This window comes from Cucurbita maxima, unplaced genomic scaffold, assembly GCF_002738345.1.
Source record: "Cucurbita maxima cultivar Rimu unplaced genomic scaffold, Cmax_1.0 Cma_Scf00016, whole genome shotgun sequence".
NCBI lineage: Eukaryota > Viridiplantae > Streptophyta > Magnoliopsida > Cucurbitales > Cucurbitaceae > Cucurbita > Cucurbita maxima.
This window is the reverse complement of record NW_019272032.1, coordinates 1186042-1206032: the sequence shown is the minus strand read 5'-3', so window position 1 is coordinate 1206032 and position 19991 is coordinate 1186042. Positions and strand designations below refer to the sequence as shown.

At 36.3% G+C, this 19991-nt stretch overlaps 7 protein-coding genes and 1 long non-coding RNA gene across 10 annotated transcripts in view; 5 read left to right on the top strand and 3 right to left on the bottom strand.

Annotated features, from left to right (window-relative positions):
- Positions 1-627, bottom strand: part of LOC111491149 (cytokinin hydroxylase-like) — a 2858-nt gene extending 2231 nt beyond the window's left edge. Inside the window, exons 1-2 of the mRNA XM_023139921.1 lie at positions 361-627; positions 45-274 (exon numbers count right to left, since the gene is read on the bottom strand). Coding sequence (XP_022995689.1) covers positions 45-274; positions 361-625 — 495 coding nt within the window. The 5' untranslated portion in view covers positions 626-627. The remainder of the gene's footprint in view (positions 1-44; positions 275-360) is intronic.
- A 1679-nt stretch (positions 628-2306) lies between these two features.
- On the top strand, positions 2307-3303 carry LOC111491240 (actin-depolymerizing factor 7). Its single transcript, XM_023140049.1, has 3 exons — positions 2307-2420; positions 2538-2797; positions 2872-3303. Exons 1-3 carry the CDS (start codon positions 2418-2420, stop codon positions 3020-3022), a joined length of 414 nt encoding a protein of 137 aa, XP_022995817.1. The 5' UTR covers positions 2307-2417; the 3' UTR covers positions 3023-3303.
- Positions 3304-5035: 1732 nt separating this feature from the next.
- Positions 5036-5447, top strand: LOC111491307 (stress-induced protein KIN2-like). Its single transcript, XM_023140174.1, has 2 exons — positions 5036-5113; positions 5201-5447. The coding sequence occupies exons 1-2, from the start codon at positions 5054-5056 to the stop codon at positions 5342-5344; spliced, it is 204 nt and encodes a 67-aa protein (XP_022995942.1). The 5' UTR covers positions 5036-5053; the 3' UTR covers positions 5345-5447.
- Positions 5448-5899: 452 nt separating this feature from the next.
- LOC111491513 (heavy metal-associated isoprenylated plant protein 39-like) lies at positions 5900-6632 on the top strand. The gene is made up of 3 exons (XM_023140453.1): positions 5900-6009; positions 6105-6183; positions 6271-6632. Exons 1-3 carry the CDS (start codon positions 5902-5904, stop codon positions 6474-6476), a joined length of 393 nt encoding a protein of 130 aa, XP_022996221.1. The 5' UTR covers positions 5900-5901; the 3' UTR covers positions 6477-6632.
- On the bottom strand, positions 6537-8461 carry LOC111491512 (low-temperature-induced 65 kDa protein). Its single transcript, XM_023140452.1, has 5 exons — positions 8053-8461; positions 7790-7981; positions 7449-7715; positions 6745-7275; positions 6537-6669 (listed from the first exon to the last, which is right to left on the bottom strand). The coding sequence occupies exons 1-4, from the start codon at positions 8126-8128 to the stop codon at positions 6746-6748; spliced, it is 1065 nt and encodes a 354-aa protein (XP_022996220.1). The 5' UTR covers positions 8129-8461; the 3' UTR covers positions 6537-6669; position 6745.
- A 1665-nt stretch (positions 8462-10126) lies between these two features.
- On the bottom strand, positions 10127-16044 carry LOC111491168 (early endosome antigen 1-like). 3 transcript variants are annotated; one of them, XM_023139943.1, is made up of 9 exons: positions 15561-16042; positions 15099-15299; positions 14872-14994; positions 14719-14756; positions 14539-14638; positions 12240-14450; positions 10870-10958; positions 10389-10638; positions 10127-10353 (listed from the first exon to the last, which is right to left on the bottom strand). In XM_023139943.1, exons 1-8 carry the CDS (start codon positions 15627-15629, stop codon positions 10389-10391), a joined length of 3081 nt encoding a protein of 1026 aa, XP_022995711.1. In that variant the 5' UTR covers positions 15630-16042; the 3' UTR covers positions 10127-10353. The 3 variants fall into 3 exon arrangements, with proteins under 3 accessions (XP_022995711.1, XP_022995712.1, XP_022995710.1); XM_023139944.1 differs by having other exon boundaries at positions 10218-10638; positions 12240-12278; positions 12393-14450; positions 15561-16044; XM_023139942.1 differs by having other exon boundaries at positions 10218-10638.
- Positions 10971-12174, top strand: LOC111491169. The gene is made up of 2 exons (XR_002719670.1): positions 10971-11982; positions 12103-12174. It is a non-coding gene; the product is annotated as an uncharacterized LOC111491169 (long non-coding RNA).
- LOC111491396 (transmembrane ascorbate ferrireductase 1-like) lies at positions 15240-19136 on the top strand. Its single transcript, XM_023140310.1, has 8 exons — positions 15240-15323; positions 16205-16301; positions 16363-16391; positions 17269-17499; positions 17975-17988; positions 18309-18357; positions 18464-18663; positions 18757-19136. Exons 4-8 carry the CDS (start codon positions 17403-17405, stop codon positions 19066-19068), a joined length of 672 nt encoding a protein of 223 aa, XP_022996078.1. The 5' UTR covers positions 15240-15323; positions 16205-16301; positions 16363-16391; positions 17269-17402; the 3' UTR covers positions 19069-19136.
- The last annotated feature ends 855 nt before the right edge of the window (positions 19137-19991 follow it).

The window sequence follows — 19991 nt, the reverse complement described above, 5'->3', positions numbered from 1 at the left end:
AAAAAAAAAAAAAAAAAAAAAAAAAAAAAAAAAAAAAAAAAAACCTTCAAGTTGGAAGGATTAAATGCAGGAGTAATGACGTGTCTTTGTCGAACCCACTCGTCTCCTTCAGCCATCACCAATCCATTCCCAAACATTGATTTCCTATCACGTTTGAACACCGACGGCTTCCCCCAGTACTTAGCTTGCACTTCCCTTGACAACATCTTCACAAACTCCGGGTCTGCAAGGTACAAAAACGGCTCGGTCCCCAACCAGTACGTAAATATTTTCCCTATTTATAATCATTACAAACATATCCATGTCAATTTAAACATATCTCAATTTATTTCATCATTAAAAAAAAAAAACAATACTAACCATAGGCAGCTTGCCACCGAGAAAAGTACGGAAACACAATGGAATGTATATCATGCGTCAAACACTCGAACACACGACCAAAGCTTGTCCTTTTCATCTCGCTAATATTCCCGAGAGGAAAACTCGGGGTCGGACCTCGAAACCCATTTCGCTTGAGCTTTTTGTGGGCTAAAAATGGTGAAATCCAACAAGAAAACAATACCTTGAAGAGCAAGGAAATAAAGAACGCCATTATCACTAACCCAATAGCTTCTTCAACCAACATCTTAGCTTTCTCTCTCTAAAACCAGTGTCTCAAATCCTTTGTTGATGGTGGAAGAATGGAATTTGGTGGGTATTTATAGGAATTATATGGGGATTTATTCATTTTTTTTTTTTTATTTTTATTTTTATTTTGACTTTGAATTGAAGACGTTTTCCATATATGTTTTCAAGTCAACCCTTTGTTTTGACCCCTTTGGGGACAAAAAGGGGACAAATATTTTTAAAGCTTTTAATCTATAAAGTTTGCTTTCCTACCTAATTCCAACATTTATTTATTTATTTATTTATTTTATCATTTTATTATTACCAACATTATAAACTAATAAAATTAAATTTTTAATTTTGTGTTCAATAAGTCGGGACGGATTTAATAGTTTAAATTTTTTTTAAATATAAATTTAATAATTAATAGATAAAATAAGTTTTTAAAAATATTTGAAGTATACTATAAATTTATTAAATATAATTATGGTAATATGTATATATATATATATATATATATATATATATATATATTATATTGAAGAAATTGTTTGCGTGTTGCTCCCAATAAAAAGGACCAAGTTTTAGGATCATAAATGTTTTGATTATTCAAAAGGGTAGGATTGGGATTTTGGGGGTTGGTTTTTCACGTGGGGGGAAAGGGAGGCCAAAATCAGGCGCGGAAGCCACCAAAGAATTCAAACAGAAGTGGACCAATGATATTTTGACAGGTGTCGAAGAACACGGCGTTTGGGTCAACTTTGCTTGTCCGCCCAATTCTACGGACAAAAAAACACACGTCCCGTTATTTCTTTGAAACTTTTTTAGGCCAATCAAAGTGGAATTTCTTTAACTAACTCCTTTTTTACTTATGCTTAATTTTTTTTATATTAAGCTCCATAAAATTACTCTCGACTAGAAATTCCGTTAAATTTTTTAACGAAAAATCGATATAGTGATGATTTAAAATAAAGTAGACGTGACTTGAAAACCTTAAATTAGCCGATATTGTATCCGTTAGACTTTTTTCTTCGAACTTCCTTTCAAGGGTTTTCAAACACGTCTGCTAGGGAGAGAATCTTGCTGAAAACCTCGAAAGAAAAAGTTCAAAAAGAACAATATCTACTAGCAGTGAGTTTGAGCTGTTACGTATAAATTTTTTTTACTTAAAACATTTATTAAATGTAAAGGGTAATCTGGTAAATTTTGAACAACAAATGTGAATTATAATGAGCTTGAGTTATGCTTATGTTATACTCTCTTGAAGAATTTTTTAAAAACCTATGCTACACATGAAAATAATTTTTTTTAATAATTATTAAAAAAAAAAAAAAAACACAACGATTTTTGTACTAATTATCTACACATAAGTCAATAATGAAAATTTCAACCATTTGAAACCAACTTAACTTTTTGACTTTTTTTTATTTTTTTTTTTAGTTTCAACAACGTTGTAACCTTAATGTTGTGCATGAAAATATATGTCCCAATTTGTTGTTTTGAATGGAAAATTTTGTTACATTCAAATTCAACAAATAAATATGCGATATGATTCTTAAATTAATGTTTTAAGAAAAGCTTAGAACATAATTATTCTTAATTTAGATTATGATGTAACATAATATCCTAAACTTTAGGCGTTAGAATTGGTCAAATATTCAAATTAATTAGTTTTCTTCCTTAAACTTCTCCTTCTTCTAACCTCTCATTTTCCTCCCAATCCATTCCTTTCCTCCTCTATTTCTCTCTTTCTTCATCTCCCTTTCCCATACTACACTCTTTCCCTCCTTCCTCCTCCACAACAAGACAACATGGTATGTCTTTCTCGTACTTGTTCTTGTACTTGTTCTTTCGTTGTTATGATATGATTATCCAACGGGTAAAAACTATGTTAACTTTCTTCGTTTGTTGTGTAATGTTTGTTGAGTTAGGCGAACTCGGCATCTGGAATGACCGTGAGAGATGAATGTAAGTTGAAGTTCTTGGAGCTGAAAGCAAAGAGAAACTACAGGTTCATCATCTTCAAGATTGAACAACAGGAAATTGTGGTAGAGAAACTCGGAAAACCTGAAGAAACATATGAGGATTTCACTGGATCTCTTCCTGCCGATGAGTGTCGCTATGCTGTCTTTGATTTTGACTTCATCACCGATGAGAATTGCCAGAAGAGCAAGATTTTCTTCATTGCATGGTATGCACGTAATAATAGTAATCAATCATGGGTTCAACCTAAAAATTGTTCTTTACTGATATGTTGACGTGTAGGTCGCCCGAGACATCGAAGGTGAGGGGCAAGATGGTGTATGCGAGCTCGAAGGACAGGTTCAAGAGAGAGCTAGATGGCATTCAATTTGAGTTGCAGGCGACCGATCCGAGTGAGATGAGCTTTGACATTGTCAAGGCACGGGCATTTTAGATGCCGACAAGAAGAAGCTGTCTGTGGCTCCTTTGTGTTTGGTCCAAGTTCATGTGGGATGGTTTGTTATTGAACGAACAATACACATCTCTAGAGAAGCTTTTGTATTTGTTGATTCTTTATTATTTTATTTATAACTCAAATGTACGTGTAGCCCTTTCATATTTGGATGTTTTGGGAAGTATTTTATAGCATGGTTTGTACTTTGTAGTGTTATGAAATACTTCGTCAAAAAATTGTTCTAATGTTTGAGAGGAAATTGCAAGTTTGAGAATTATTTGAATTCAGATCTCTTCTTTCTTTCTTCGATCTCTAAGTTTATGAAGATATTCGAAGGTTGTTCCAGTATCATATTGTTTATCATGATATTTCAAGGTTTCATTGTTTGATTCAAAGGTGTATCACTGTAATAATAAAAATAAAAATAAAAACTTCGATGATAAGTGGGTTAAGTCTATTCGTTCTTATACTTGAGCCGAGTCTATTCGTTCTTATACTTGAGCCGAGTCTATTCGTTCTTATACTTGAGCCGAGTCTATTCGTTCTTATACTTGAGCCGAGTCTATTCGTTCTTATACTTGAGCCGAGTCTATTCGTTCTTATACTTGAGCCGAGTCTATTCGTTCTTATACTTGAGCCGAGTCTATTCGTTCTTATACTTGAGCCGAGTCTATTCGTTCTTATACTTGAGCCGAGTCTATTCGTTCTTATACTTGAGCCGAGTCTATTCGTTCTTATACTTGAGCCGAGTCTATTCGTTCTTATACTTGAGCCGAGTCTATTCGTTCTTATACTTGAGCCGAGTCTATTCGTTCTTATACTTGAGCCGAGTCTATTGGTTCTTATACTTGAGCCGAGTCTATTGGTTCTTATACTTGAGCGGAGTCTATTCGTTCTTATACTTGACCCGAGTCTATTCGTTCTTATACTTGAGCTGAGTCTATTTGTACTTATACTTGAGTCGAGTCTATTCGTTCTTATACTTGAGCTGAGTCTATTTGTACTTATACTTGAGCCGAGTCTATTTGTTCTTATACTTGAGCTGAGTCTATTCGTTCTTATACTTGAGCCGAGCTTGACCTTGTTCAAGAAAGTTAGAAAACGGGGGCTGGCAAAAGGCAACAACAGCTTACTTTTTTTGAAACCAAGATTTGAAATTATACTTTTTTTTGAAACCAAGATTTGAAATTATACTTTTTTTTGAAACCAAGATTTGAAATTAATGTTATATGGGAATGTAAGCAAAAGCCAAGAAGGCAACAACAACGCTTGAGAAATTGAAATTGGTGTTTAGGGGAATGTAAGCAAGGCAACAACGGCTTACATGTAAGCGGTGTTACAGGGGAATGTAAGCAAAAGGCAACAACGGCTTACATGCAAGCAAAAGGCAACAACGACGGCTTACATGCAAGCAAAAGGCAACAACAACTACAACTATCGGGTATGAGAATATGACTACCGGTTTGAAAGTTGGTCCAAGTAAAATCGAGGTTACAAATTAATAAAATATAAACTAAAAATATTATTACACGGTTCCAAAAATACTTATAAATTCTAAAAATTAACGTTAAAAAATCTTTATTTTATGAAATTGTTAATAATAGTTTTTAAATTTAAGGATAATTTTAAATTTTTTTAAAGTAGAGTGTATTAAATTTAAGAGAAAACAAAACATTAATCTTCTAAAATTAATTATAAGAATATTTCAAGACTTTTTCTTTTAAAAAAAATTAAAATTTTAGAAACATTCTTTTTAGACAAAATATATTCTTATTAATTTAGCTTAAATATAACATATTAGCGGAGAAACAATCTGAACTGAAATCCTGGTCAATTGGCCCGTAAGTAGAACAGCTCCAACCACACCACGACAAGTGTCACCACCTCTCAAACTCTAAACTTCCACGTGGCGTGCAACCCTTTTAAAGATCCAAAGTTCTCTATAAAAATGACGACGAGAGTGCTCGTAATCAACAAATAAACAATTTTATTCACCTAACCCTTTCACCTTTCCAACCCTTTTTGACGAAAATGGCAGACAGCTCTCAAAGTTTGAGCTACCAAGCTGGAGAAGCCAAAGGCCAAGCCCAGGTTCACTTTGCCCCTATTTTCTTAAATGCTTCATGCTTGGTGGTCATTTAATCGATGGCTAACATATTGCTTTATATGATTGTGTAGGAGAAGGTGAGTAATTTGATGGACAAGGCCAGTGATACGCTTCAATCAACCAAGGAGTCAATACAAGAGGCCGGACAACAAATAGCGGCTAAGGCTCACGGTGCTGCTGATGCTGTTAAAGACGCCACTAGCTTCAACAAATGAAGCTTCAACATATTAGCTTAGGTTTTCATGAATAAAGGCTTTATCATCCAAATGGAAGCATCTATCGTATTAATTAATTTTCTCTTTAAACGTTGAATTTTGTTAAATTATATGAAATAGAAAATTTGAATCTTAAATTATGTTTGTCATTGTTAGCACACGCGGTTGCTCAAAGGATTGGAATATGTGGCTAAAACCACAGTGTCAGGGTTTAAATCCCTCCTCACCCACCATCGGACTTTTCCTAAAAGTAAGAAAAACCATAATCAAAATAGCAGACCCAGAGCTATAGAACTTGGGTGTAGTGCCTAGATATTAATTTAATGATAAAACAGTCGATGTGGATTTGACACTTCATGTTCCCATTAAAACACGTTTAGTCCTATTTATCTAACGTCTCACAATCAAAATAAATGGGTTGAATTTTGGAGTAATACAAATATGGCTTTTGTTTTTATTTCAATTTAAATAAAAAATAAAGAATAAAGAATTCGGATTGGGAATTTGTTTGGCATGAGCATTTTTGGCTGTGTTGCGTGCCCTTTATAAACCCCCCGATGGCATGCGGATGCGTCACTGTTCTTCATAAACATAATACAATTACAATCCCCCCCCTCCTTTCTCTGTTCTACACGGCTTTTCCTCATCTCACCAAAATGGCTCAGGTTCTTCTTCTTTATCTCTCTCTCTCTCTCTGATTCCTCCGCCTCTGTTTTCTCTTTCCTTCTACGGATTTTCTTTCTGATTTTGAGATTCGCAGAAAGTGGTGCTGAAGGTAATGACGATGACGGACGACAAATCGAAGCAGAAAGCAATCGAAGCCGCTGCCGACATCTACGGTTCGTTTCCTTTTCGATTCTTTGCTTTCCGCATTATTTTTCTTCCACATTTCCGATCGAAATTGTGTGTGATGGTTGGATGACTAGGCGTTGATTCGATCACCGCGGATCTGAAGGATCAGAAACTTACGGTGGTTGGATCGATGGACGCGGTGGCGATTGTGAAGAAATTGAAGAAAGTAGGTAAAGTGGATATCATATCAGTCGGACCTGCGAAGGAAGAGAAGAAGGAAGAGAAGAAGGAAGAGAAGAAGGAAGAAAAGAAGGAAGAGAAGAAAGAGGAGAAGAAGTAAAGTAGAAGCCAAAAAGTACACAATTCCTTTACTCGTTCTTTCAATTTTTATTTTCCATACATTTTCCATATATATATATATATACATGCATATGTATTTCTCTTAAACATCGAAATCTCTACTGATCCCGGTTAATCGCCGGACTACTTCGCCTCCTCTCCCGCCGCCGGAGAATCTGTAAATTCTTCAACCCCTGCTTCAATCCTCACAAAGTAAATAACTAATAAAAACAAATCACAATCAAGCATGATTTCATATTTTGATTCACCTTATGAAGTATTAGGATCTCCACCTTTCCCCATCCACGACCCCACACTGTCCCTCACCAAATCCGCCATATTCTTCACCGTCGCTGCAGTGGTGGATGTTGCTGGGGAGTATCTCTGTGTTCCTTCATTATTATCCTCTCTCCCCAGTCGCTGAGTCAACTCCTCGGACTCTGTTACCTTCCCTTTGGGCTGATTTTCTCCAGCTTTCACTACCTTCTCTTTACTTGAGTTGTAAGCCTCCGATATCACCTCTGAAAGTGCTTTGTCTTCCTCCCCTGGCTTCAGCTTCTCTGTCACTGCTAAAGCTATCTTCCTTCCATACTCCAATGGCGAAGAAGAGTTGGTGTCTGTGTTTTCCTCTGCTTTACCCAGCATGGGTGAACCCGCGCCTGATATCTTTTCCCCGGAGCTACTCTGATTTCCTTGGTCTATTCCACTAGCTAAGCCGGGACGGGTCTGTACGTCTTCGTTGTTGAGCTTCATTCTTGCAAATGAATCGAATGTCTGAGAATCCCCTGTTTTTTCGTTCCCTGTTCCACCGCAACACATTCATAAAGATCAAACGGTAAGAAAGAAATTGCTATTGTAGATGTGAAGATTGTTGGGAGGATGCTTATGGATATATCCATAAGGAATAAATCTCCCGCTTTGTGAAGAAGCCTGAAGAAAATGTAGAGATTATGCTCAAAGTGGATAATGTTACCTCTTTTTGCTGGATCCAAAGCTTTGACCTCGGAATTATGAGGTGTGTGAGGGTATGGAGCTTTGTCTCTAGGCGCCTGAGGACCCTCCTCCAACCTCCATGGGGACAAAGACATGGTCGTGTTTGGCTCAACAGCAGAGGGACGGCTTGCCGTTCCTCTTGGAGCCGGAGGAGGCTGATCGTGCACCTCTGTCGGCAATCCAATTCCGACATCTTGTTGCTGCCCTTTTCCGGCCACAGCGCTCCTCATTGCAGCGCCTTCATACACTGCCAAGTAATAGAAGTGGCACCATCAAATATCCTTACAATTTGCGCTATGTTTCAAAAAGTTTAAGACATACATGGCGCCCCTTGAAGTTCAGGATCCGCCACAGCTCCTCCACCTTCTTCTTCTTCGTGATCCTCGGGCTCATGGTGATCGTGGGCATGTCCATGCTTAGTGATCGTGTCCTTAATCTTCTTAGCCTTTGCCTTAACTTTCTTCAACACTGATTTCTTTTCATGATGCTGCCCATCTTCTTCCCCTTCCGCACCTACAAAGTTACACATTCCTAACATTATATCTCTACAAATAAGCGAAGATTTAGGAAAAACGGCTGTTTACTTCGGTAAAGTGCGACGTTGTGAGGGTCATGGTGGTGGGCGTGGTTGCGATGAGGGGCCGTTTGCTGGGACTCCATGATGACAGCCGATGATACTCCTGACAGAGAGAAACGTAGAAGATGGGTATGAGACAAAGGATTTAATAGAAAATAGAGGAGCTGGCCAGCTTCGCAAGGGTGTGTGGCAGTTCAAGAAGAAGACACGAAGTGGCTGGGGGTGATAAACACGTATATAGGTATAAGGATCCTTGTCGGACCTATTACCATCCTCGAGTGAACCCACGTTATTATCAAAATATGCCTATAAGATAACTAATCAACGTCTAGTATTTGCCCACGCACATTTTGAATACTTCAATTTTATCAAAAGATTCTGATATACAATTAAGAGTGCGATTTAGAATAAACTTAATTATCTTGGGATTTTAAGGAAATTTAAGGAAAGATCCACCCGTGTAAATGGATAGAAGCTAGTTTTGATCCGATTCAATCAGCTTAAATCGATAAGACATATTCTGAATAAGATTTTGGTCGTATTAGGCCTGAACGATTTCAACCTATTTAGTTGCCCGAGGCTTAACCTATTTTATTAAATAATTTTTTTTATTTTTTGAATAGCCTTTAAATAATAGAAAATGAGAAATATTAAAGAGGAGTAATCTTTTTCTAATTTTCTCATCTCCCTTTGTATGGCTAATATAAATTACGTTAAAAATCTTTAAAATAAATCAATCTCATCACTATAAGGGCATTTTGGTAAAATCAGTAGCTATTTGTAAACAATTTCAGAGATATAAAAAAACCCTCGAAGCGCGAAATTCTGTTTATGTGACCGTTTTCCCTCTATCGTGTTGCTCTCAGTCGCTGAAAATGCAAACTCTGTTCCTCCTCGTTGATTACTTCGCTCCGGAAAACGAATCCTTCCACCGATTCCCTATAACCTCACCTCGCTTTTTGAAGCCACTTTCCACCGTCGGCAACCTTCTCTGCTTCGATTTTGTCCCTGAAATCTCTCTCGGAATTGATTGGTTAACGATCGATTCTGCTGTCTCCAAGTTCTTTGACGACGTTCTTCCTCGGAGAATCGATGTTGATAATGGTTATCTCGGTGCTGGTGGTCAGTCTTTGAGGTTCTGAGGTTCCTCGGGAGGATTTTCTCTTCGGAGAGTGTTGAAACTTGATTCCTGGAGGTAAAACTTTTTGCTCAATTAATGCAATTGTTGATTTCAATTGAGATCTCGAGTTAATGTTCTTCACTGCTTGCGGCTGTAAACAATTTCTGTTCATGAGAGGTTGTACGAAGTTTTTGTTTAATAGCACAGCAAGCTTGATTGAATTGACGAGCGCTCTTTACTTAAATTCTAGCGATTCTCAGAGAATATTCTTCAGAGGCTTTCCTCATTTCTGGACTAGTTACATAGTCCTTTTCTCAAACAAATTAAACGAAGCCATTTCTTCAAGTGATGCCAATCTTTAAGGACACAAACCAAAAGAAAATTGCAAAATCAAACGGATTGGATATATTTTCACCTATACATTTGTAACTAGAACACACTTTCAATTTCGAGGAAGTGTTTGTATAAAATTTTTGGAAGTGATGATTTATGCTTTGATATTTCAAACTCTTTAACTAGCAAGGAGCTACTCTGCCGCTGTGATGTCGTGACCATGGCAGAGAAACTAAATCACAGGGGGGGTGTTTAAACAAATTACCATGACAATCTTGGAATTTGGGTAAGTTCCTTACTCAAATTCCGTTTAACATAATTTAACCGTGAAAGAAAGATTGTGTCCCAAGTTTGGAAACTCATTCAATACTCCAGCCAAACGCATTATGTCAATATTTTTTAGAATGAACTTCTACAGACGGATCAAGATGTGTAGGCTGAATTACTTAAAAGGCACATCTCTCTTCATAGAACGATATTGGAATCATGATTTCAATTAACATATTTATGAAACCCTAATCTCGATCGGAGACTCAAAAACATAATAGAGACTATGATTATACTCTTTATCTAATTGTTACCAGTGACTTTCGGAACCCTGCACATAGCAAGCCAGTTAGCTGCTAACTTCGTGAAAACATTTCTGGAATACAAGTTCCTCCTATCCGGAACTAGGTGATGTAAGTTTGAGGATTAAAAAAAATGAGCTTGTCCCCCCAAAAGAAATAAAAGTAGACAATGAGAAAATAATCTTCTGACAACACATATCTATACTTGTGAAGTGATTTCCAATGAGTTGGTTATGCCGAGTTTTCTGGTTAAGTACTCGATATTTTCCTGCTAGAGCCATGAATATTCTCAAATAACTTGATCAAGTACCTGATAAAATACTAATTTCTTTTACTGTTTTTCAGGTTTCGCACAGTCATTACAAGTTGTTGTCTTTCGCCTTCTACTTCTGCAAATTTGAGACTTATTTCTGAGTATCTCTCTTCCATTTCCTTCAGTTCTCTTTCCATAGTTTGGTTCCTCTTCTTTAGGGAAGACATCTCCTTGAGGAGATCAATATTACAGTCCTTGGTACCTTTCCCAGCAGTTGACGATTTCAGTTCTTTATTTGATGAGTTAGAGTCCACTTTCCTGCAAAGCATAATTAACAATTACATAATTAAATAAAAACTCTTATAACACCCAAAAATATAAGGAAATAATGAAATGAACATGCTTCTGAATGTGCACTTTTCTGGCAGTATATATTCACAATTATACATGGTTATTTGGGTTTGGAAACATTAATGCATGGAGATGTTTATTATTATGACAACTGACAAGAAAGATAGGCTTCAAGTTTAATTGATCGGCAGCTTATACCTTCCACAAAGTGCTTCATGTACATTGCTCTGGTTCGCTTTCTCTTCTTTATTATTTGCTATGGTGGTAATACCAGAATGGTTTGTTTCCTATATTTCAAAGATATCTGCAATGTTAGCACAGTCTAGAATATGGATAAAGTGATACAAATGAAACACGAAACAAAGTCTAAAAGGGACAACTGCAGAAGTATTATGCAACTTCAAGGAATAAACTAGCTTCAGCTTAAATGGTTAGCGATTGAAGTATCAATATTAGTCAACTAAGTGGGAAATTCTATTCTTTTTTCTTTTTTATATCATCTTAATTTTTACAGAAAACTATGATATATACCAAGTGCTTGACTTTCTTTTCAAATACTTCATTTATGATGATATGGAATTTATTTAGAAGAAGACTGTAGTCATCTTGATGAGGTATTGTGAATGTCTACAATTGCTACCAATGCCTCTCAGAAGAGAAAATTACATTAGGTTGTCAAGTTAATAATGTAGTTTTGAACTTGCATAAGAGCTTTGACCATTTAGACTAATTCTGAACATAATCTTGTTCCCATATTGTAGTATTGAGATTTTTCTCTAGAATAAATATATCTTTGAATTTTCTACAACACTAGCTCCTTAAAGCGCTCATTACCAGCCATCTCATTATCTTTCTTTCTTCTACTTCATCTTTTCAGTATATATCTAATCATAAATTTGGTACTCTCTAGGTAATATCAATTATGGAGAGGACTTTTGGAAGTGTCATGGGTGAAATAATTGATTGGGTCAAAACCCACCAAAAGAAAAAGCTCAAAGGCCAAGAAGCAAATTTGAAGAGGGTCAATTAAGCCTGAGAGGTCGACTACCACAAGTGCCAACCAAAGTTGAGGCCCTTGAGGCGGACCCTCAAGGGTATTTTGACCATCCTATAGGAGTCAACCGATGGTTGAAAAGACTATGACTTGAGTCTCGATCACAATCACTCAAGATGGTTTGACCATGTAATGGTCCAACCTTGTAACCATTTCTCATACTCAATGCACCACGAGAATCACGACGTTTTATAACACTCCATTATGATGAAGGTTTCTCCACCACATATAAGTTCAACAAGTCAGAAGATGGAAAGGTACGTCAAAGACACTGACTTATTCCTCTCTACACCTATTATCGACTCAATTACTGACTTGAGCATCAGACTAGTGGTACGTTAGCACTAGACCCTTATGCACCTCTCTTTCTCTTGTAGGCACAACGCGGTTCTCAATAATACAATTTATTGTTGATCCGCCAATCAAAATCCGGTATCAACAGAAAACATCAAAATTTCAGAATTTTGTGTCTTATTTTTCATCTGGATATTTAGTTACAGGGTTCGAGAAATACCTGAAGCAATTGCATCACCTCTCCTGAAGTTGAAAGCTCCTGTTTGGTATGCGCAAGTGTTTGAGATCCATTATGAATTGATGCTGAGTTTCGATTCAAAGCTGAAATTTCTCGACTTTCCAACTTGATGTTTGATGTGCCAGAAGTTCTCTCCTTATTTTCTAGTTCACTCTTTAATTGGAATACCTGTTTTCTTAGGTTTTCTTTCTCAGAATTTTCTGCCTGTGACTCCTTTAACTCATTAATTTGGGCTCTAAGAATTTCCATCTCAGCTAGCAGATTGTCGATTAATGTATCTTGCTCGTGTTTGGAAACTTTAATTCTAGTAAGCTCTTCCTGTGCCTTTTCTACTTCTCTCTTCGAAAAAGCCATATCTTTTTCCAAAATCTCCTTTTCTTTACTTTTTTCTTCCAATGCTTCCATTTCAGAGATCAAACATTCAGGATGTTCTCTCTCTGCCTGCTTTTTAGTGTGCTTTTCTGCATTTATTTTTTCTATATTTGATTTCAGCATTTGGATTTCCTCCTGCTGATAGTCTTCCTGCTTTTTTGCATCTTCAAGTCGTCTAGACTTGTTATCTAACTCCATTGACATGTGATGCATTTCTTTTGCTTTTAACTCTAGCTGGAAGGAAAGGCCATGCAGTTTTTCTTCACTTTGTTCTTTATTTCGCCTGGACTCTTCCTTAGACTTCTGGAGCATTTCTTTCAATACTATTTTCTGCAGACGCAACTCATTGATTTCTTTGACTGCTTTAGTGATTCTCTTTTCATTATCATTTAACTTGGAAGCCATTTCCATCGAGAACTTTTTACTTCTCTCCTGAAGAATGACGGCTTTTATGGCACTTTTCCACCTTGTCTTACTCAATATTTCTTTGGCTTCTATAGCCATTTTTTCCAACTTCACATTGGCATATTTCATGGCATTGAGTTCATCATAATACTCGTGTTTCTGCTTTTCCAATTCTCTTTCCAAGCGCTTGATCTGACCTTCAAGTTCATTAATTGAGATCAAAGATTCTGAAAACTCCTCGGTTTGTATTTGGAGTTTCTCTTCTAGTCTTTCTATTTCGGATTCAAGTTCTCTTATAACAGCCAGAGAACCTGAATATTCATTCTGTTTTATTTGATATTCTGTCTTGTTTCTCTCTAACTTTGCAGACATGTCACTGTTTTCTCGCTTGAGAATTTCATTTTCCAACATAAGTTGTTCTAAATGCATTTCTAGCTCTTCCATGTTCTTCAAATGCATTTCTATTTCACTATTTAAATCTTTGATCTCCTGTTTCAACAAGTCCACTTCCTTGACATCGTCATACTCTTGAATCAATTCTTTTGAGAGTTTTGGGTCCTTATCATTATTCTCTTTGCAATGGCCAACAGCTTCCTGTTCTCTATCACTCTCCCAGGATTCTAAACTTCTTGATAGATCAGCTATTACCCTATTTTTTAGCTCAATCATTTCTTCAAGATCTCTCACAGCAAGAACTAAATCAGAGTTGGACTCCTTTGTTATCTGCAGTTGTAGCTGAAGATCAGTTCGTACTTCCTTTTCTTGCTTAAGCTCCTCCCCTATTGCTGCCAACTGAACCCTTGCTTCCTTAATCTCAGACTTTAAAGTCTTCGAGTCCTCAGACTCGTCATTGCATTTCTTCAAGAACTTGAGTTGTTTGCACTCTGTTTTGAGTGAATCTCTTTCCTCAGTGAGGCAAATGATTTGTCGTGATAGATTCTGCCCTTGTATAGTCTCCTTTGTGACCTGTTTGCGAAGAGACTGCAATTCCAGTTCTGTTACTTCTAGCTTTCTCGTGAGCATTACATTTTCATTCTTTACTCTTTCAATAGAACTATTAGGGACCTGGTGCATCCTCTCTCTTGAAGTGTTTTCTTCAGGACTATTTGCAGAGTCGCCAAAACTTCCATCTGAAGCTGAACCCAGGGACCATTCTGTATTTGATCGCTCATGTGCTTGGTTTTTCACTCTAGTGGTGTCAACTGTTGCCTTCCTAGGCATGGAGGTCTGTCTAGGGGGTGACAAGAGGGTAGGACTTTGTACACCATTCGTCATTGATCTGGAACCCTGTTGAGTACTTCTTTCACCATTGTTACCATCCCAGTATGATGCAAATTTAGCTGAACTAGAGCCAGGGGGCACTCTAGAGTTGCCATTTTGTTCAGCATCCTCACGTAATGTATTTTGGTCACCATTCTGCAATCCAACCATACTCTATATAAATAGGATCGAGCCAATGGTTTCGTACATTTGAAATGTTTGGAAAATTGGAATGAGACCTTACTTCTATGAGATAATGGTTGCCTTCTGTACTAGAAAAGCTAAGTTGGCTATTAAAGCTTTTCTCATGTTGAAGTGCTGCGCCTCCACTCTCTTCATAATCCCTGCCAATTGGAAACTAAAACTTCATAAGGAAAGAAGGTCACACTGTAAATTAAAATGAAGCTTAAGTTTTTGATATTACCCTTGGTCATTATCCCCTTCCATCTTGTGAATGGTAATCTGTTTCATCAAAACCCATGAAAATCAGGAATATTCACAATGAAATGGAAGTTTGACTAGACTTCAAATTGCTAGGTAGAGCTACAACGGATGGGGAGAGATAGAGAGAACCAACGTGTAATATGGCACCGGAGTTTGCAAACTTAAGAGGTAGGGAAACAGTGATGGGTTCAGTCTCCGCCTCAAAATCTGCAAAATCGACCGAAGCTTCACCTACAAAGCCAGATTTGGATGATCCCTGCATAGTGCATACACATACATATAGAATTTTACAAGTTGCTCCCACCAAATGGCTAATTACAAGTTGTAGAAAATATAAAAGTTTATGTTGCTATGCCTTACAGTTGAAACAACAAAATGGTAAATTTTCTCATTGATTTTTCCTGTTTTTATCTCTCTAACAAGCTTGACTGTTTCATAGACAGGATTCTCCCAGAAACAAGTTCCATCCTGAATAGCAGCTTTCTCTAGCTTCACTGTTGCCTTCCCCACATCATCTGGCACCAAAGATATCATCAAAGCCGATTTCTTCAACTTCGGCACCTGAATGAAGATCAATATTATCAAGTAAGATCTTGTCCCTCTCCCTTCATTTATCACAAACCACACTCGTACACATTGACACAAATAATTGCAAGCTTCGTTCAAACTCTCTTGCATCAGCTTATAATCTCTATAGAAGGGATAGAAAATTTATAACTAATTGACAGGAAAATTAAAAATTAAAAATTTCGGGTAGAAGAAGCTATTTCATGATGAGCAGAGAAAAATGTAGCTATCCCCTCCGGCCTGCAAAGTCAATACCTGAGTTGCCTGGAACTGTAATTTGAATACAGCTTTGATCTTCTGCTTCTTGCTCCATGATTTGAACATTGTTTCAGTTCTGTTTTAGATCTCAGACAAGGAAAACCTCTAATCGGTGGAATATACGAATATACAATGTTGTGTAGAACTTGATGGGGTAGTAATAACTTATTCTGGTTTGAACCGGAATAAATTCTGTCCTCCCTGGTCGCTGCAAGATAGGAAAATCCAGAAAGCAGCAATAAAAGCTGGGGGCCTGTAAAAATTAAATTTTGTGGGCTTAGAGCAGGTTCATTAGAGGAGGTGAAAAAGATGAGGAGAAACTAGCTAGACGGAAGGAGAACTGAGAAGTTTCTCTGCCATGGCGGGCGGCAATCAGACAATGCCGCAGTACAGTGTTGGAAGGAACAACGCTGAAGTGCAATATGGTTTAGTTTTGGCCGAAAAGGCTGGCGGTGCTGTAGTGCTTTTCAAAATGACAAATGTGCCCCTATACTTTAATGATGCCTCCTCATCAACATCCAAAACAAAACTTTATTTTAACGTCGGAAGCCACCAGCTTTTGGGCTTCCACGTTATTCAAAGCTTGCTAAATTTTATTTAATCACATTTAGGAATTGATTTTATATAAATTTCAATGGCAGTTTAGGGTTCGCTTTTCCAGGGCACAGTGGTCCTTCACTACTCAAGTGTGATATAACAAACAACCATATTTCTATCTCAAGGTCCGATTCCAAAATGGTATACCAATATTTTTATTACTTTGTTGATTTAAATCTACAACTTTTTTCTCTCTAATTAGATGGAGTCAGCGTGATACACAAATTTCAGGTATGTTTTCTATTTTATTTTTTTGTTAGTATTTGCTTTTTTTTAATATAATATAATAGAACTATGGTAATGGATGATTTATCCACTAAATTATATTTAAATTGATAAATTGGTCAGGGAAGAATAAAGGTTAAAACTCTCTTATTAAACTAAAAAAATTAGTACAACTAAATATTATTTTATTATTATGTTTTATGTATGAAAAGGCAGGTAGAATAATAAACAGGTTTTTTTTTTTTTTTTTTTTTTAGTATTCCTATTTAATAATCAAAATGACCATTTTATATCACTCAAGAATTGGAGGAAAATAAATTTTATACATTTTTTTCTCCATAAAATAAGGATTATATATATTAGTTGGAAATGAGAATATAAGTTTCTTTTTAAAGAGTTATTGAGAAGATTAAGTTGAGACGGGCTCAATAGTCAAAAAGATAAAAAGGAGGATTTTTTTTATTTTTTTTATTTTTTATTTTAATTGCGTAAACCTGTAAACCAATATAAGAAGCCCATTAAATGTAAGCTTGAATAATTGGATCGCTAATTAAAATAAAAATATCTGTAAAATGAGAGGAAACACGTGGGTTCATGTGCCCTTTCCACTCCCCAAATATAATCAATCATTAATCCACTGAGTATAGATTCCAGATGCTTCCTTCCTGGAATTTCACTTCTCCATTCTGCCACTAAAATACACAAAATAAATTAATTAAAATATTTAATACATCATAAATATTAAAACTTTCCATTTTTTCTTCATATTATTTAAAATTTTTAATTAAAGGTCTTTGTGGGCTTGGGTCAAAGTGGCCCATTAAACATTATTCTCCATTTTTTTAACCTTATAATTAAAAGCATCCATTTTAAAATTTAATAGGCAACCTCGTGGACCATAAACTCTATTATATAAACTCAACCCAATCAAACCCATAAAAAGAACGAACAAACAAACAATCCGACACCCAGAGGGTTCCAGAATTGCTTGGACTTTCACAGTAGAGAGAGTGAGAGATGATGCCGGCGGTGAAAGCTTTTCCGTTCACCGTGATCAGTCACGGGCTCGCAGTGGTGGCGCTCATCATGGTGCTCATTTGGACCTTTCATTTCAGCTTTTTTTCTTTGATTTTATAATTGTTACGAACCATTTGCATGTTTACCTTTTTATATATATACGTAGATCCATTCTTTTGTTCTTCAATAAAAGAAAAATGAACGATATTTCCAACTTTTAAGTCCTACTTCTCACTTCCCACCTACTTTCATTAATGCTTTATTTGATGATTTCATTTTTAAATCATCTCACCATCTCATCTATATCATCTAAATCATAATTTTTTTTTTTTTTCGATTTAGATTGGGTTGAATGTTTTAAAATCTAATAATTCATATCACAACCAGCAAGGTTGACGTTTTTTTTTTTGTCCAAGTAAACTAAAAAATAGGGTTACAATTCAATCTCACCTTACTTTTAAGATTATTATGAACATTAAAAATATTTAACAACTTAGGTTAGTTGTGACGGATATTTTTTTTAAATAAAAAGATTTATCCAACTCCATATATACTCTTAATTTTCACCTTAGATTTATCCAACTCGGTATATACTCTTAATTTTCCCCTCTTTTTAATTTAAAGTTAGTGTGGAAACCTATATTTAAATTATTAATAAGATAATCATACTATATAGCAATATTTGTAGTCAAATCTAAACGACTCAACGTGTTTCATGTAAAATAATTTTTTAAACAATATCATACTCTAATCTTTTAGAATTAAGGTTTCAAAAACCACAATCTTCAATAATATATATAGTAAATTTGAATTTTTTAGACGGGTCAACGGATCATCCTGAAATTATCAACGTTTACCTGAACAAATATTACATATTAATTATCAGTTTTTTTCGGTACTCATTAGGTTCATCCTGTTTTTATGCTATTCGGATTGATCATCATACGAGGCGAAGGTAATGATCTAAATAAAATTCTATATTATTAGTTAATTTCCATTTGAAAATTAAATTAATTATTATTAATTCGAAATAATGCGTTAAAAAATCATGCAGCAATAAGCAATAATCAGTTACAAATCACTGCCGTTCATAAAAGAAGTAAAGATGGTGATCCATCTGGCACTAAACGGCGTCGCATTGGTTCTAGGCATTGTGGGAATCAGCGCTGCATTCAAGGACCATAACGAGAGTGGGATCGCTAATCTTTACAGCTTACATTCCTGGATTGGAATTGGCGTAATTGTCCTCTACGGTATCCAGGTATTTACGTAATTGCCACCCATCATTTTAATTTCTTTAATTTTAATTTTATAAAAGCATATTTATTTATAGTTAAGATTTGAAAATGGGCAGTGGTTGTACGGATTCGTGTCATTTTTCTACCCCGGAGGCTCCGCCGATCTTCGAAGAGCGACGCTGCCATGGCACGCACTGTTGGGCGCGTGTGTGTACGTATTGGCCGCCGCCAACTCGGCGCTTGGCTTCCTTGAGAAGCTGACGTTTCTGCAGAGCTCCGGCGTCGCCAAATACGGCACTGAGGCCTTGCTCGTCAACTTCACCGCCATCACCACCGTCGTTTTTGCAGTGTTTGTGATTTTGTCTGTCACTTCACAGCCCTCCTCCGACCAACACCACGACGATTATAGAATCCATTCAGCTAAATGATGCGTGACCGTGACCGTGTCCATGGCTATTATAGTATTGATGACCATAAAAATTAAACATTTCCAATTAACCATACCGTGTTATTTTGCATTTTTTTTTTTAATGTTTAGATTTGTATGATTTAAGTAGTATTGATCGAACTATTTTGTGAAGTTATTCGAATTATGAGTTTTTATTTCCTTTTAATCTTGATCATTAAGACAATCTATGACTTTGGGGAGGAGAACCAAACACAATTTATAAGGGCGAGAAGGGCAGTCGGAAGAGTCGCCTCATCGGGCGAAGAAGCCAATTTTGGCAGGAAGGGCGGCGGCAACTTGGTTGGCGAATAGGCCAGTGCGACACCCAGATTCCGAAGGTAAATCTCTACAAAAGGTTGATAGGTTTAGGTTAGGGTTTATGTGAAGGATGAAGGTTGATTGGGAAGAAAATGAGAGATACTATATTGGCCAAGGGAAAAACCGATTGGGTTGGAAAAGGTGAGGTTGTATGTACAAAGTATGACGAAAGGTGATTTGGAGGTCAATAGGGTGGAGCTGAAGAGTAATCAATCGGCTCCGACTAGGCAGCCATGAAGACTGCCCCTGCGGCGTCAAAACCAGCAGGGGTGGTGGAGAAGAAGATTAGAGGATTCAAAAGCCATTGAAAAGAAAGGATCGGGGTTGTTAAACCGAGAGGGCTCTGATACCATGTGAATGTTTGATTAATCCATCACACCTAAATGGTGTGAAAGTTATCTTATTTATAATCAAATAAATTACAAGGATATGGAAATAGTAATAAATGGAAATAACAATAAATGGAAAGATACCTATGATAATAAGGCAAATATTAGATATTTGCCTTATAATAAAATATCAAATATAATATATATGGTAAACTATAATTTATTACTAAATATCCTTAACACCCCACCGCAAGCT

What these genes read in the sequence shown, in the direction of transcription:
- LOC111491240 (XM_023140049.1), top strand. An exon ending in AAGATTTTCTTCATTGCATG is followed by an intron (nt 2,798 to 2,871) that starts GTATGCACGTAA and finishes GTTGACGTGTAG; the next exon opens with GTCGCCCGAGACATCGAAGG.
- LOC111491307 (XM_023140174.1), top strand. Translation starts at nt 5,054, where the DNA reads ATGGCAGACAGCTCTCAAAGTTTGAGCTACCAAGCTGGAGAAGCCAAA. An exon ending in AAGCCAAAGGCCAAGCCCAG is followed by an intron (nt 5,114 to 5,200) that starts GTTCACTTTGCC and finishes ATGATTGTGTAG; the next exon opens with GAGAAGGTGAGTAATTTGAT.
- LOC111491513 (XM_023140453.1), top strand. Translation starts at nt 5,902, where the DNA reads ATGGCATGCGGATGCGTCACTGTTCTTCATAAACATAATACAATTACA. An exon ending in ATCTCACCAAAATGGCTCAG is followed by an intron (nt 6,010 to 6,104) that starts GTTCTTCTTCTT and finishes TGAGATTCGCAG; the next exon opens with AAAGTGGTGCTGAAGGTAAT. An exon ending in AGCCGCTGCCGACATCTACG is followed by an intron (nt 6,184 to 6,270) that starts GTTCGTTTCCTT and finishes TTGGATGACTAG; the next exon opens with GCGTTGATTCGATCACCGCG.
- LOC111491512 (XM_023140452.1), bottom strand. Translation starts at nt 8,128, where the DNA reads ATGGAGTCCCAGCAAACGGCCCCTCATCGCAACCACGCCCACCACCAT. An exon ending in TGAACTTCAAGGGGCGCCAT is followed by an intron (nt 7,716 to 7,789) that starts GTATGTCTTAAA and finishes ATTACTTGGCAG; the next exon opens with TGTATGAAGGCGCTGCAATG. An exon ending in TTTGGATCCAGCAAAAAGAG is followed by an intron (nt 7,276 to 7,448) that starts GTAACATTATCC and finishes GCGGTGGAACAG; the next exon opens with GGAACGAAAAAACAGGGGAT.
- LOC111491168 (XM_023139943.1), bottom strand. Translation starts at nt 15,629, where the DNA reads ATGTTCAAATCATGGAGCAAGAAGCAGAAGATCAAAGCTGTATTCAAA. An exon ending in ACTCCGGTGCCATATTACAC is followed by an intron (nt 14,757 to 14,871) that starts GTTGGTTCTCTC and finishes TTGATGAAACAG; the next exon opens with ATTACCATTCACAAGATGGA. An exon ending in AGGTGATGCAATTGCTTCAG is followed by an intron (nt 10,959 to 12,239) that starts GTATTTCTCGAA and finishes TTTGAAATATAG; the next exon opens with GAAACAAACCATTCTGGTAT.
- LOC111491396 (XM_023140310.1), top strand. Translation starts at nt 17,403, where the DNA reads ATGATGCCGGCGGTGAAAGCTTTTCCGTTCACCGTGATCAGTCACGGG. An exon ending in GATCATCATACGAGGCGAAG is followed by an intron (nt 18,358 to 18,463) that starts GTAATGATCTAA and finishes TGCAGCAATAAG; the next exon opens with CAATAATCAGTTACAAATCA. An exon ending in TTGTCCTCTACGGTATCCAG is followed by an intron (nt 18,664 to 18,756) that starts GTATTTACGTAA and finishes GAAAATGGGCAG; the next exon opens with TGGTTGTACGGATTCGTGTC.